General features: G+C 33.8%; 1 protein-coding gene across 1 annotated transcript; it reads left to right on the plus strand.

Annotated features, from left to right (window-relative positions):
- Positions 1 to 2,333: 2,333 nt before the first annotated feature.
- LOC114193841 (flavonol synthase/flavanone 3-hydroxylase) lies at positions 2,334 to 5,003 on the plus strand. Its single transcript, XM_028083788.1, has 3 exons — positions 2,334 to 2,960; positions 4,197 to 4,524; positions 4,596 to 5,003. The coding sequence occupies exons 1-3, from the start codon at positions 2,494 to 2,496 to the stop codon at positions 4,806 to 4,808; spliced, it is 1,008 nt and encodes a 335-aa protein (XP_027939589.1). The 5' UTR covers positions 2,334 to 2,493; the 3' UTR covers positions 4,809 to 5,003.
- The last annotated feature ends 8,353 nt before the right edge of the window (positions 5,004 to 13,356 follow it).

The raw sequence follows: 13,356 nt of genomic DNA on the forward strand, positions 1-13,356 counted from the left end.
ATTTTTCTTAATATTTGACATCATGAAAAGAAAAAAGAATATGCTATTTTAATATTGAATATTTTGATAGTATCATGATTCCGTTGGTGTGATTTTTAAGATTTTTTATAAAAATTATTTAATTGATATTTGGAAAAATTTAAGAATGGGTATGAGTATGGGTATAAGAAAGTACCCGTTACTCGGTGGGAATGAGGATGGGTCAAAAGTAGTATACCCGCTGGATTTGGGGGATGGGGATGAGGATGTAGATGAATTTTTATTATAGAGATGAGGATGAGATCATAATACCCCTACCTGCCCCGCCCTATTATCATCTCTACTAACAATTGATGTAATATAGTTTTCCATATTTACAAAACTATCACCGTACAATTTATCACATTGTTTTTTCATGAACAGATATAATATTATGTTGTAATATCTCAATACTAATGTTGGTTATGTCATGAACATATTTTTTTTATCTAATAAACATGTCATTTTATTATATATATATATATATATATATATATATATATATATATATATATATATATATATATATATATACACCAAGTGGTAATCTATTTAAAATCTCGCAAAAGAAGTTTCCAAAGCATCATACGTTCCTCAACCTTTGGAGAAATCCATGCATTAAATTAAATTTTCATGCCATCCTTTCAAGAAATGGTGGGGCCATGCCAGAGTCATTAAGTAAAAATGGTGAAAAAGATGGCCTTCTTAATATAAAATGGAAGAAAATAAAAATGAAAGAAGCATGGTTTAGTAAAGGGGAAAGAAACATGATTTAACCAAAATGAAAGAAACCTAGTCAGAAAGAGGGTATTATAGTTATGAGATTATAATCATAACTGAAAGAAGATTTGTAAGTATATAGTAATTAAGCATACAATCCTCCATAACCTTTATATCTGAGGTAGGTTTGGTGAATCTTCTCACTCAAAGGCTTAAAGAAAGTGCTAGAACACAGTTGAAAGGAGAAGATTTTGTTGTATTTGGTAAGAAAGAAAAACCATCCAAAATCTTCGTACAAAGAGTCATTATCAGAGGGATCACATTATCATACTTACTGTAAGTATTTTAATTTTAATAGTCTAATATCATGTAAGAGAGCTATATATTCTCATATGATATGTTCTACAGACATCTCTTCCTTTTTTTTTTAATTTAATGATCTTATAAAAAAACTATTTTAATAAGTATTTAAAATATTTTTTTTTGTTTTTTTATATAAAGTGATTGTACATCATCAATTTATCGATAGAATTGTTTTCTTTTTTCTAATTTAACTTTTTCAACTCAAATCAATTATCCTGAGTTACTAAATATTAATAAATTAATTAATTAATTGATAAATCAAAGACGAAAATATTATTCATAACATATAGTTTACAGTGAAATATTTAGATAAAACTGAAAAATAATCAAATAAAGATTATTAAAAAATTAAAAATGAATGAAATTATAAAAAAAAAAAAAAAGTGTTATAAATACTACATTGTGGTTGGTTGCACTTGCATGGAAGAAATTCAAGTATAGATGGCGGTGGGTGACGCGAGAGGGTGTAGTATCAGTATTCTGGCATGTCTGTTGGGTATAGTATCATGCCCATCACCATGTTCTAGAAACCAACTGCGGCAACATCACAGCCGTCCATTTCAACTACCTCGTGATCCGCAACCAACCACATTCATCCATCTCTACATTTATCTACATTTTTTGAACAAACTAAATGTCTTTAATTTAACATTCAAAGTTTGTGTGGATCTTATCATTTCAAATATCTTCTTTGTTTTCATGGGCTAAAAGATAATAAAAAATAAATAGCAAATAGCAAATAGGTCATAGAAAATTAAAAGGTGAAAAGTTAAAAACATATAATAAAGATGAATTTCTACGTTCAATATTCCCATAATACTGGAAAGATTTGTAAAAATAGTTACACATAGCCCATTGTAAGAAAAATCACAAAAACATATAATATTTATAATATAATCAATTATGTTAAATACTCACATTAATCACAATGAAGTGAATTAAAATATTTGAAGTTTTAACCACGAACTGCATATTATTCTCTTCTTAACCACGAATTAAAATTGATATTGGTTTCCATAAAATTAAGAAATTTTGGAGACATTATAACAAAGAAGGTAGAATAGAAGAAAATAATATGATTAGTAATAATTTAGAGTTGATAGGTTTGATGTTGATTGGATGGATAAAAACATCACACGTAGTAGTAGTACTATAGTATAGGCATTAACCGTGAAGGCCATCATTGATTGCAGTGACAACATATTTGGTAGTGCTAACGTGTGGTAAAGGGCTAGATAGAGTTCGGAAATGGGTACCATTTAATGGTAATGAATGCCACTTGGTAAAGAGGTAGGTAGTGTTTTAAGTTGCTATAAACTGCAAGGACGAAATGAAGTGGGATATATATGATGATTAAGGAAGCAACTTCATTTTTTCACGACACTGCGAAGCATGGAGGTGCTGAGGGTTCAAACCATAGCTTCACAGGGCAACAACGATGGTGCAATACCGGCCATGTTCGTCAGGGCAGAAACAGAGCAACCGGGCATGACGACGGTGAAAGGGGTGAACCTTGAGGTCCCAATAATTGATTTTAGCAACCCAAATCAAGAGAAAGTGTTGCATGAGATTGTGGAGGCTAGTAGAGAGTGGGGCATGTTCCAGATTGTGAACCATGAGATTCCTAGCGATGTTATAAGGAAGTTGCAGAGTGTGGGGAAAGAGTTCTTTGAATTGCCTCAAGAAGAAAAAGAGTTGATTGCTAAACCTGCTGGGTCTGATTCTTTGGAAGGTTATGGCACCAAGCTTCAGAAGGAGGCAAATGGGAAGAAAGGGTGGGTGGATCATTTGTTCCACATTGTGTGGCCACCTTCCTCCATCAACTACCGTTTCTGGCCCAAGAATCCCCCTTCTTACAGGTTAGTTTCAACATTATTCTTAATTCAAATACTTTTTATATATTACAAAATATCTGTAACTAAATTTGAATTTTCTTCCTACACACTTAGATATGGAAATTTCTCTTTTAATAATTACAATAGTAGTAATAAGATTTGATATAAAAGATTGGGTATAATGAATTGTTTGTTTTCTGGGTTTTCGTCCATTAGAAAACTAATATTTGAGTCAAATACTAATAATCAAGAGAAAAAAGTTGTTTTTTTATTTAAGAAATTAATTGTAATTAGATGTTCTTTTTTATTATAGAGAAAAATTAAGAATATCACGTTATTCAAATAACGAATATATACATAGTTATTAATTCTTATAAATTTTAACAGTAATTATTATTGGAACTACTAATTTTATTCTATATTTTGTTAGTTATATTTTCGTTACATAAAGAATGCTTTCTGTTTGTACGGCTTAACAGAAGAGCTTAATTTGTAGTCTATATAATGTTTTGTATTATCAACCAAAAGAAATATTATTTTAAAATAGGTATTATTTGTTATAAAATTTAATAAACATAAATTTCTTCAACACTGTGGATCTGTTCACTTTTAAAACAAACTAAAAGTGCAAAAGCTTTTTCCGTGAAACATGCATTTGTGGTGAAACACGAAAACACGCATGTGCAAACTCATGGAGATGTTGAGGTATAGTGGGGCTATTTTGTTACTGGGTTACTATACACATACACAGACACCTAATTTCTCATAAAACACGTTTTCAATACTAATAAAATATTTCTTTTTATTTTAAAATATAAAAAATTATGATCAATTAACTTAAAAATACTATAAATATTACATCTTATCAGGCGTCGGATAGGAGTTGAGAAAGGAAGAGATGTTGTTGTAAGATTTTCTTTTATAATTGGAAAATACTTGCCTCATGAATTTATTGAATGCCCAATGCTTGGGCCAAATCATCCTAAACAAATCACAATGCTTTTTATTCATTACTCTAATTATTATACAATTTTAGTATCTCCATTTGGGTACTGACAAGAATTATCCAAACCTTATTTTTTTTCTCACGACAACTCAACAAATATAATAATATTAATTTTGGTGACTTCATCTGAAGAAGTAATGGGAGAATAATTATCCGAGTCAAATACACATATAAAAAAGTAAACTGTAAATTTATTATAATAAATAATGATATATTTTAATTTGAATATAATAATGGTGAATTTAATTTTGAAGGGAAGTGAACGAGGAGTACTGCAAGTACCTACGTGGAGTGGTGGACAAATTGTTCAAAAGTATGTCAAAAGGGTTGGGGCTTGAAGAGGATGAGCTAAAGGAAGTGGCAAACGAAGAAGAAATGCATTACCTTCTGAAAATAAACTATTACCCACCATGTCCTTGTCCTGATCTTGTTTTGGGTGTGCCACCACACACAGACATGTCCTACCTCACCATTCTCGTCCCGAACGAGGTGCAGGGCCTCCAAGCTTCTAGGGATGGTCGATGGTACGATGTTAAGTATGTCCCCAATGCCCTCGTCGTTCACGTTGGTGACCAAATGGAGGTAAATTATTTAACCCTTTAATAAACATTTTCTGTCATGAAAAGTATTTACTTTGTTTCACGGTGGTACAGATCCTGAGCAATGGAAAATATAAGGCAGTTTTCCACAGAACTACAGTGAACAAAGACAAGACAAGAATGTCATGGCCAGTGTTCATAGAGCCCAAAGCAGAACGTGAGGTTGGTCCTCACCCAAAGTTGGTTAACCAAGATAATCCTCCCAAATACAAGACTAAGAAATACAAGGATTATGCTTACTGTAAGCTCAACAAGATCCCTCAGTGATTCAATTCGGTATTACCAAATAAAAGACAATAATGCTTTCCTTGTTGGTTTTGTAATTTATGAAATCAAACTGTAGCTTGTGCCACGCACACTAATTTATATATGTAGCTAATGTTGGATTTGTATGTTGCTCAAGGAAATAAAGATGACAGCAAGTAGTTTGTCTTCATTTGTTGTCACAATGTTTTTGCTTAACCCATCCTTTTCATTTTAAGCAATTCGCTAATGTAACTCACCCTTCCTATATCAGTTTTTCTTTTTGAATTTATTATATTTTTCTTTATATACATTATTTTTGTTTAATTTTATTACCCCTATCTTATGAATCTATAAAAAGTGAAAGAGATTAAAAATTATATAAATAAGAATTTAAATTATAAAAATATAAAGGATAGTTTTTAACATAATAATTGAAAGCATAAATTTATATATCTATATCATAGTGGTTATTATTGGAACAACTAATTTTATTCTATACTTGTCAGAGCTTACCCTTTCGTTGCATAAAAATAAATTTATTCTATGTGGTTATTGACTAAGCAAATTTAATAAAATTGTTTTAAAATAGTTATTATTTGTTAAAAAATTTAATAAACATAAATTTCTTCTACACTGTAAATCTGCTTTTAAAACATACTAAAACTGCAATAATTTTTCTGTCAAACATACATTTGTGGTGAAACACAGAAACAGTACGTTTGTTTAGATTTGACAGAGTCATAGCAAATGCACACACATGGAGACATGGAGAGGTTGAGGTCTTGTGGGGGCCATGTAGTTTTTAATTCAATGCAGAAATAAATTTTTGGCAGCGCTACATGCTGCATGGTACCCCATTTTGAAAATTTGATGTTACAACAATGAGCCTTTATCTCTATATAATCGGAAAATACTTGTCTCGTGATTTTATTTAATGGCAAATGCTATGGCCAAACCATCTAAAAAACAAATCACATTACTTTTATATTCATTTTTGTATTTATTATTCTGCCTACTTAACCTAACAAATATGTTAAAGAATGTTGGTTTAACCAAATTCATTCAACTTTATTAGTCTAAAATGCCTAACTAATATTAAACTGTTGTTATTAAAATAGTATTTAAAGTATTGCAAAATCTTGAAGGGCACGTTCGTTTGAGGGAGTTGCATTGTTTTAGTGTGATTACATGGAGAATATACAGACAAATAATGATGTGCCAGAGGTGTTAAAGGTCAGGTTGGGGAACTTGCGCAATATACAACGAAACCTCCTTTTGTTTGTGATTTTGCTAGATTTTACAACAATTGATTATATGATATATTGATATCATAATATCCTCTTATTTCATATATCAACAAAATATACAGTTAATATGGATTTATAATAGATTATTATTATTATTATTGTCATGCTAATTTATCATATATGTGGTAAATTTTATTATTATTGATATTCCAAATTCTGTAACAAATTTTGTAGGGCCCAAAAACTCTGTAAATACACATGGTAAAACTGTGCAAGCATTCAAGAGGCATATATCACACAACAAATAATAGAGAGGGGCTCAAATCCTCACATAGGGTAAAACAATTCAAAAGCAACTTGAGATGAAAAGAGAAAACAAGAATATTAGTCCATAAAAAACCAACAACTCATCCTCCAAAAGTGAAGTGAGTGTCCCAAACAGAAAAAAAAACTTAACATAAATTAACAAAAAGGAAACATAGTATCCCCCTACACTTAAACTACACATTGTCTCAATCTGATTCAACATAGTATCAACCAATCAAACATCAGCAGATGGGCCTCAACAAGTGTAATAAAAGTAAGGAAGGGGAAAGAAAACTCCCTGAATCATGGTGAAACAAAAGTGGGGTCAAGTAGGGAAGTCTTCTCTACGACAGTATCCACCAAAGCAGGGTTGTTGAGGAATGGCTTCAGACGATGCCCATTCACTTTGAAGCTTTTATTGGTGGATTGACTCTTGATCTCAACTGCACCATAAAAATAAACATTAGTGACAATGAAAGGACAAATCCACTTTGACCTCAACTTACCACCTATGAGTCCAAGTTTGGAGTTGTACAATAACACTTGCTGACCAACAACAAACTTTTTCCTCGCTATGGAACTATCATGGAATCTCTTGGTTTTCTCTTTGTAGAATAGAGTTTTGATATGCTTCTAGACGACTCTTATCTAACTCATTCAGCTGCAACTTTCTTTCCTCCCCAGGTTGAACAAGTGAGAAGTTGCATGATTTGACAGCCCAATAGACTCGATGCTCTATTTCCATTGGTAGGTGGCATGGCTAACTAAAGATAACCCGATAGGGAGACATCCCAATAGTTGCCTTGTAAGCAGTCCTATGAGCCTAGAGAGAGTCTTCAAGTCTGTTGCTCCAATCCTTTCGGTTTGGCTAAACAATCTTCTCTAAGATCCGCTTGATCTCTCTATTTGATATCTCGGCTTGCCCGTTAGTTTAGGGGTGATATGGTATGGAAATTTTATGCATAATCCCGTACTTCAGAAGCAAAGCCCCCATGGACCTATTGCAGAAATGGGTGCCTTGGTCACTAACGATAGCCCTAGGAATTCCAAACCTACAGAATATGTGAGACCTGACAAAGTCTATAACAACTCGAGCATCGTTAGTCCTGGTGGCTTTAGCTTCCACCCACTTTGAGACGTAATCAACAGAAAGTAAGATGTAAGTGAAACCAAAAGAAATAGGGAAATGGCCCATGAAATATATACCCCAAACATCGAAGACCTCACAGAACAACATGGGTTGTTGAGGCATCTGTTGTCTCCAAGAAATGGCTTCTCCCGTTCTCTAGCATTGCACACATGTGTTGCAAATCCTCCACGCATCCTAGAAGATGGTGGGCCAGTAAAATCCACAATACAACACCTTACGAGTTGTCCTCTGTGTGCCAAGATGACCAACAGGTGTAGATGAATGACAAAACTGAAGAACCAAGTCAATCTCGGGGTCATCCCCAAATATAATACTTAGCGCCGATCTTCAGCTTATCACATTGAGCTCTAAACGCTAAGGGAGGAAAAACTAAAGCAACTAAGTAATTCACAATATTAGCAAACCAAGGTGAGGGAAAAGAAGAAAGTGTCAACAAACTATCATCGGGAAAATCATCCTAGATCAGTGAAGCATCATCAACATACCTCTTAATCCTGCTCAGATGGTCTACAACCAAGTTTTGTGCTCCGCTCCTATCATGGATCTCCAATTCAAATTATTGGAGCCAGAGCATCCATCTAATCAGTCGAGGCTTGGATTCTACCTTCTTCAACAGGTACTTTAGAGCTACATGGTCAGTAAACACAGCAACAGGAGAACCAAGCAGATAAGATCTAAACTTTTCAAGTGCAAAAACAACTGCATGAAGCTCCTTCTCTATTGTGGTGTAGTTTGCTTGGGCAACATCCGAAATGTCCTAGAGGCGTAGTAGATTACCCTCGGCTGCTTGTCAATCTTTTGAGCCAGAACAGCCCCCAATGCATAATTAGATGCATCGCACATCAGCTTGAATGGGGTCGTCCAATTGGGCGCCTGATCGGAGTGGTGGTCAGGGCCTTCTTGAGGCAATCGAAAGACTCTTTGCATCCTTCATCAAAGATGAAGTCAACATCCTTTTGCAACAACTTGAAAAGTGGAAGGGCCTTCATGCTGGAATCCAAATAAAGTGCTTGTAAAACCCTATATGGCCTTCATGCTGGAATCCAAATAAAGTGCATGCTAAAATCTTGACAGGTCAACTTCAATGCCCTTACTCGAAATGATGTGCCCAAAGACTATGCCCTGTTCTACCATGAAATGACATTTCTCAAAATTGAGAACAAGGCTAGATTGGATGCACATATTCAAAACTTTGTCTAGACTATTTAAACATGCATCAAAAGAGGATCTATAAATAGTAAAATCATCCATAAACATCTCTATGCAGTTTTCAAGAAAATCATTGAAAATGCTTAGCATGCACCGTTGGAATGTGCTAGGGGCATTGCATAGGCCAAAAGGCATCCTCCTATAGGCAAAACTGCCAAAGGGGCGGGTGAATGTGGTTTCTCTTGATCCTCGCGTGCAATTTGGATTTGAAAGTAACCAAGAAAACCATCAAGAAAGCAGTAGTGGGATTTACCTGTCAAGCACTTAAGCATCTGATCAATAAAAGGCAAGGGGAAGTGGTCTTTCCTGGTTTCTTGATTTAGCCTTTTGTAGTCTATGCAAACTCTCCAATATTTTGCACCCTGGTTGGAATCAACTCTTTTTCCTTCTTGACTAACCTACTGAATGTCTGAAATAGGATAGATGATCCTGGCTTGTACATACTTGGTCACCTCCTTCTGCACAACCTCTAGAATGATAGGGTTTAGTCACCTTTGTTGTTGTCTGACTGGTTTTGCTCCATCCTCTAATAAAATCCTATGCATGCACGTGGATGAGATAATTCTAGCAATGTCATCCAATGTCCACCTAATGGCTTTCTTGAGCACTTCCAACAACCTTTGCTCTTGCTCAGTACTTAGGGAGGTAGAGATGATCATAAGCAATCTTTGTTCATCCTCCAAATATACATACTTGAGGTTGTCTAGTAGGGGTTTTAACTCGGGAGTGCTGGGTGCTGGCTGAATATCGGGAACCAGAGGGGTGGGAAAAATGGATTCCACAACCTGTACCTCAGCATAACAATAAAATGCATATGTACTTCCTACAACATGGTTAGTGCATTCTGATCATGTAACATCAAAACCATATGGTACAACACCTAGAGAGTCAAACTCAGAATCAACATCGAAATTAGAATTAGAATCATAATATGAATCACAGTCAGCACCAATGGATGCAAATTCAAACAATTCAGACACAGATGAATATTTTATGCAATGCAAAGGGTGTGCTGACAAAGATTGATTAAAAGATTTTGATGACGATAAAGATGCTGAAGAAAACACTTGAAGATATTGAAGATAATATAGTTTATGTTTAAAGATTCTTATTGTAATAGACTTAAACTTTTTCTAGTTAGGTGCAAAATTGTTAGAACAACAGCCAGCTCGCAACTCCTATGAGAGAAACTCATTTTTTGCAAAAATCAGTATGGTAATCGATTACCAACTTATAATAATGAATTACCAATTCAAAAAATTCTATTTTTCAAAACCTACTTAAGATAATCGATTACCACGAATGGTAATCGATTATCACTGTCAGTTATAACTTGGCTCTTGAAAAACGACTTGAAATAATCGATTACCATTTTTGGTAATCGATTATCCTTGGCAGTTTCAGCTAAACTCTTCATTTCTAACTCAGCCTGCGAAAACCTCTTTAAATAGAACTCAGTTTCCAAACTTCAAACTACCTTTTTAAGATTCAGAGTTCTTGTGCTGTGACTGCAAAGTGTTGCTCTGTGAGATTCTTAAAAAATAGCTTTGAAAAGCCTAGTGTGAGTGAATGATAACTTTTTCTAAGTGAGTTCTTAGAAGATTGAGTGTTGCGCTGTTGCTAGGAAAGCTGGTCATCCTCTGTGTGATTCAGGGGGAGCTTTTTGTTCATCTCTTGTGGCTGTTCAAGAGAGGTGTTTTCTAATCCTTACTCTTTTATAATCTATTGTAATCTGATTATTATAGTGATTGAGTTAATCTCTTTGTTTAAGAGATTAACAATTGGACGTAGGGTCTTTTGATCTGAACCAGTATAAATATCAATGTGCATCTTCCTCCCTTAACCTCTTTATTTATCTGCACTTGCATTTAAAGTTAATCATTTAAATTTTGAGAAAAATTTTAAAACCTGTTAAGAGTTATAAAAATCCAATTCACCTCCCCTTTTGGTTTTTAACCAAAGATTAAATATTTCGCTACGCGATATCAACAATTGGTATCAGAGCTTGCTTTGATAGTTATTCAAATTTTTCAAAAATGGTAGGGTCAAACCAAACTTTTGCTGAAGGTGCGTCTATCAATAGACCTCCACTTTTCACTGGTGAAAACTACCCTTTCTGGAAAGTCAGAATGCAAATATTGAGAAAAATTTGATAGGGGTATTTGGGATGCTGTTTTGAATGGACCATTTGTTCCTGTTAACGTTGTTAATGAAGTGTAGGAACCAAAGTCTTTTGCTCAATGGACTGCTGATGAAAATAGGCGAGCTCAATATGATGTTAAAGCTAGAAACATCATACCATCTGCTCTAACTCTTGATGAGTTCTATAGAATTTCTGTTTGCACCAGTGCATGCGAGATGTGGGAAATCCTTCGAGTAACTCATGAAGGAACTGATGATGTCAAACGGGCTAGAAAGAACTCTTTGATTCAAGAATATGAAATGTTTCACATGCAGTAAGGAGAAACCATCTATGATGTGCAGAAGCGGTTCACACACATCGTCAACCATCTCAGTGGGCTAGGTAAAACCTTTGATATTGATGAACTTAACATAAAAATTCTTAAATCCTTGAATAGGACTTGGCAGCCCAAGGTGACGGCCATCACGGAGTCATAGAATCTTGCAACAATGACCATGGCGGCTCTCTTTGGAAAACTGAGAGAGCACGAGCTTGAACTGGGAAGATTGAATGATGAAGAAGATCAAGGAAGAAAGAAGAATATTGCTTTCAAAACTGAAGTTGTCAAAGGAAAGAAGCAAAAAGAGGAGGAAGATTCTAATGATGATGAGAAACTTAGTCTCATGATAAAGAAGTTCACAAAGTTCATGAAGGCCAAAGGCATAAATCAATTCAAGAGCATTAAGAAGGAGAATCAAGGATCCTCCTCAAACTTTAAATGTTATGGATGTGGAGAAACTGGTCATGTAAAAGCAGACTGTCTAAATTCAAAAAGGAGTGATGAAAAGAAAAGCAAGACATATTATCAGAAAAAGGCATACATAGGATGGGAAGATAATGCCTCAAGTTCATCCAACTCTGAATGATCCGATGAGGAAGAAGCAAACTTTTGCTTAATGGCCAATAATGATCACTCTGACAGTGAGGTAGGCTCCTCTGACAATGAAAATGAAAATGATTATGATTCACTTTATGATGCCTTTCAAGAATTGCTTGCTAAATCTAGTAAACTAGATATTGCTCACAAAAAAATTAAAAAGTGATTTTAAAGAATTACAGAGCAATTTTGAAAAATCTCTTGAAGAAGAAAATGCTTTAAAAAATAAAATCTTAAGTTTGAAAAATAGAGAAATTGAGACAATTGAATGTGCATCTTGCAAAAGCTATATGTTTGATTTAATGATTTTAGAAAATCAACTTAAAAATGCTTTAGAAAATAAATCTTTTGAAAAACATGTTTCTGAGTAAAAGAATTTAAGTAGAAACAAATATGTTCCTAAAAATAAAATTAAAAGGACTCATAGAGTGTGGGTAGAAAAAGGAACTGCTCACTCTAAAAATATTTGTATAGCTACTTGTTTTTATTGCATGAAAAAGGGGCATACATAAAATAAATGCAATATTAAACATTATGATGTTCCAAATGGGAAGTATACTTGGATGCCTATTGTTAGATAATTAGTATATCTCTTTAACCCCAAGGACCCAATAAAGTTAATGGGGACCTAAAAATTATTTTTCTTATTTTGTAGTTAATTTCCAAAGCCAGAAAATCAATGTGGTATCTTGACAATGGATGCTCAAGACACATGACGGGTGATAAAAGAAAGATCAAGAATCTCAAAAGAAAGGATCAAGGATTTGTTACATATGGAGATAACAAAAAAGGGAAAATAATTGGAATTGGAGATGTTGGTGAGACGATACCTTGGAGATCAAGGATGTGCTACTTGTAGAAGGACTGGAGCACAATCTCCTCAGTATTAGTCAGCTATGCGATAAAGGTCTCAAAGTTATCTTTGAAAGTGACTACGACACTATCCACCAAAAGAATTCTAAGGAAATTGCTCTGAAAGGTATGAGACACAACAATATCTATTTAATTGATCTTGATTATGCATTATCTAGTAATATAACATGTCTTGTTGCAAAAGAAGAAAATCCTTGGTTATGGCATAAAAAAGCTGCTCATATTCACATGAAACAATTAAATAAGTTGATTTCTAAGGATTTAGTAATTGGTTTACCAAAAATAAAATTTGAAAAAGATAAAATATGTTCTGCTTGTCAAAAAGGAAAGCAAGTAAGATCATCCTTTCATTCAAAAAATATTTTATCTACTTCAAAGCCATTAGAGCTTTTGCATATGGATTTATTTGGTCCCTCTAGGATTAAGAGTTATGGAGGAAATTATTATGCTCTTGTTATTGTGGATGACTACTCTAGGTTTACTTGGACATTCTTTCTTACTTTAAAAAGTGAAGCCTTTAAAGCATTTAAAAAATTTGCAAAATTAGTTCAAAATGAAAAAGATTTGAAAATTAAGACTATAAGAAGTGATCATGGTAGGGAATTTTAAAATGAGTTATTTGAAAATTTTTGTGATGAAAATGGAATTTTGCATAACTTCTCTACACCTAGGACACCTCAACAGAACTTTGCATATCTAGGGATCTGTTTAATGGCATCCAACAG

The sequence above is a fragment of the Vigna unguiculata genome, chromosome 8 (assembly GCF_004118075.2).
Source record: "Vigna unguiculata cultivar IT97K-499-35 chromosome 8, ASM411807v1, whole genome shotgun sequence".
NCBI classification, from domain to species: Eukaryota; Viridiplantae; Streptophyta; class Magnoliopsida; order Fabales; family Fabaceae; genus Vigna; species Vigna unguiculata.

Excerpts from the sequence above, each read along its gene's own strand:
- LOC114193841 (XM_028083788.1), top strand. The coding sequence starts at position 2,494 with ATGGAGGTGCTGAGGGTTCAAACCATAGCTTCACAGGGCAACAACGAT. Across the intron at positions 2,961-4,196 it reads AAGAATCCCCCTTCTTACAG|GGAAGTGAACGAGGAGTACT; the intron begins GTTAGTTTCAAC and ends TTAATTTTGAAG. Across the intron at positions 4,525-4,595 it reads ACGTTGGTGACCAAATGGAG|ATCCTGAGCAATGGAAAATA; the intron begins GTAAATTATTTA and ends ACGGTGGTACAG.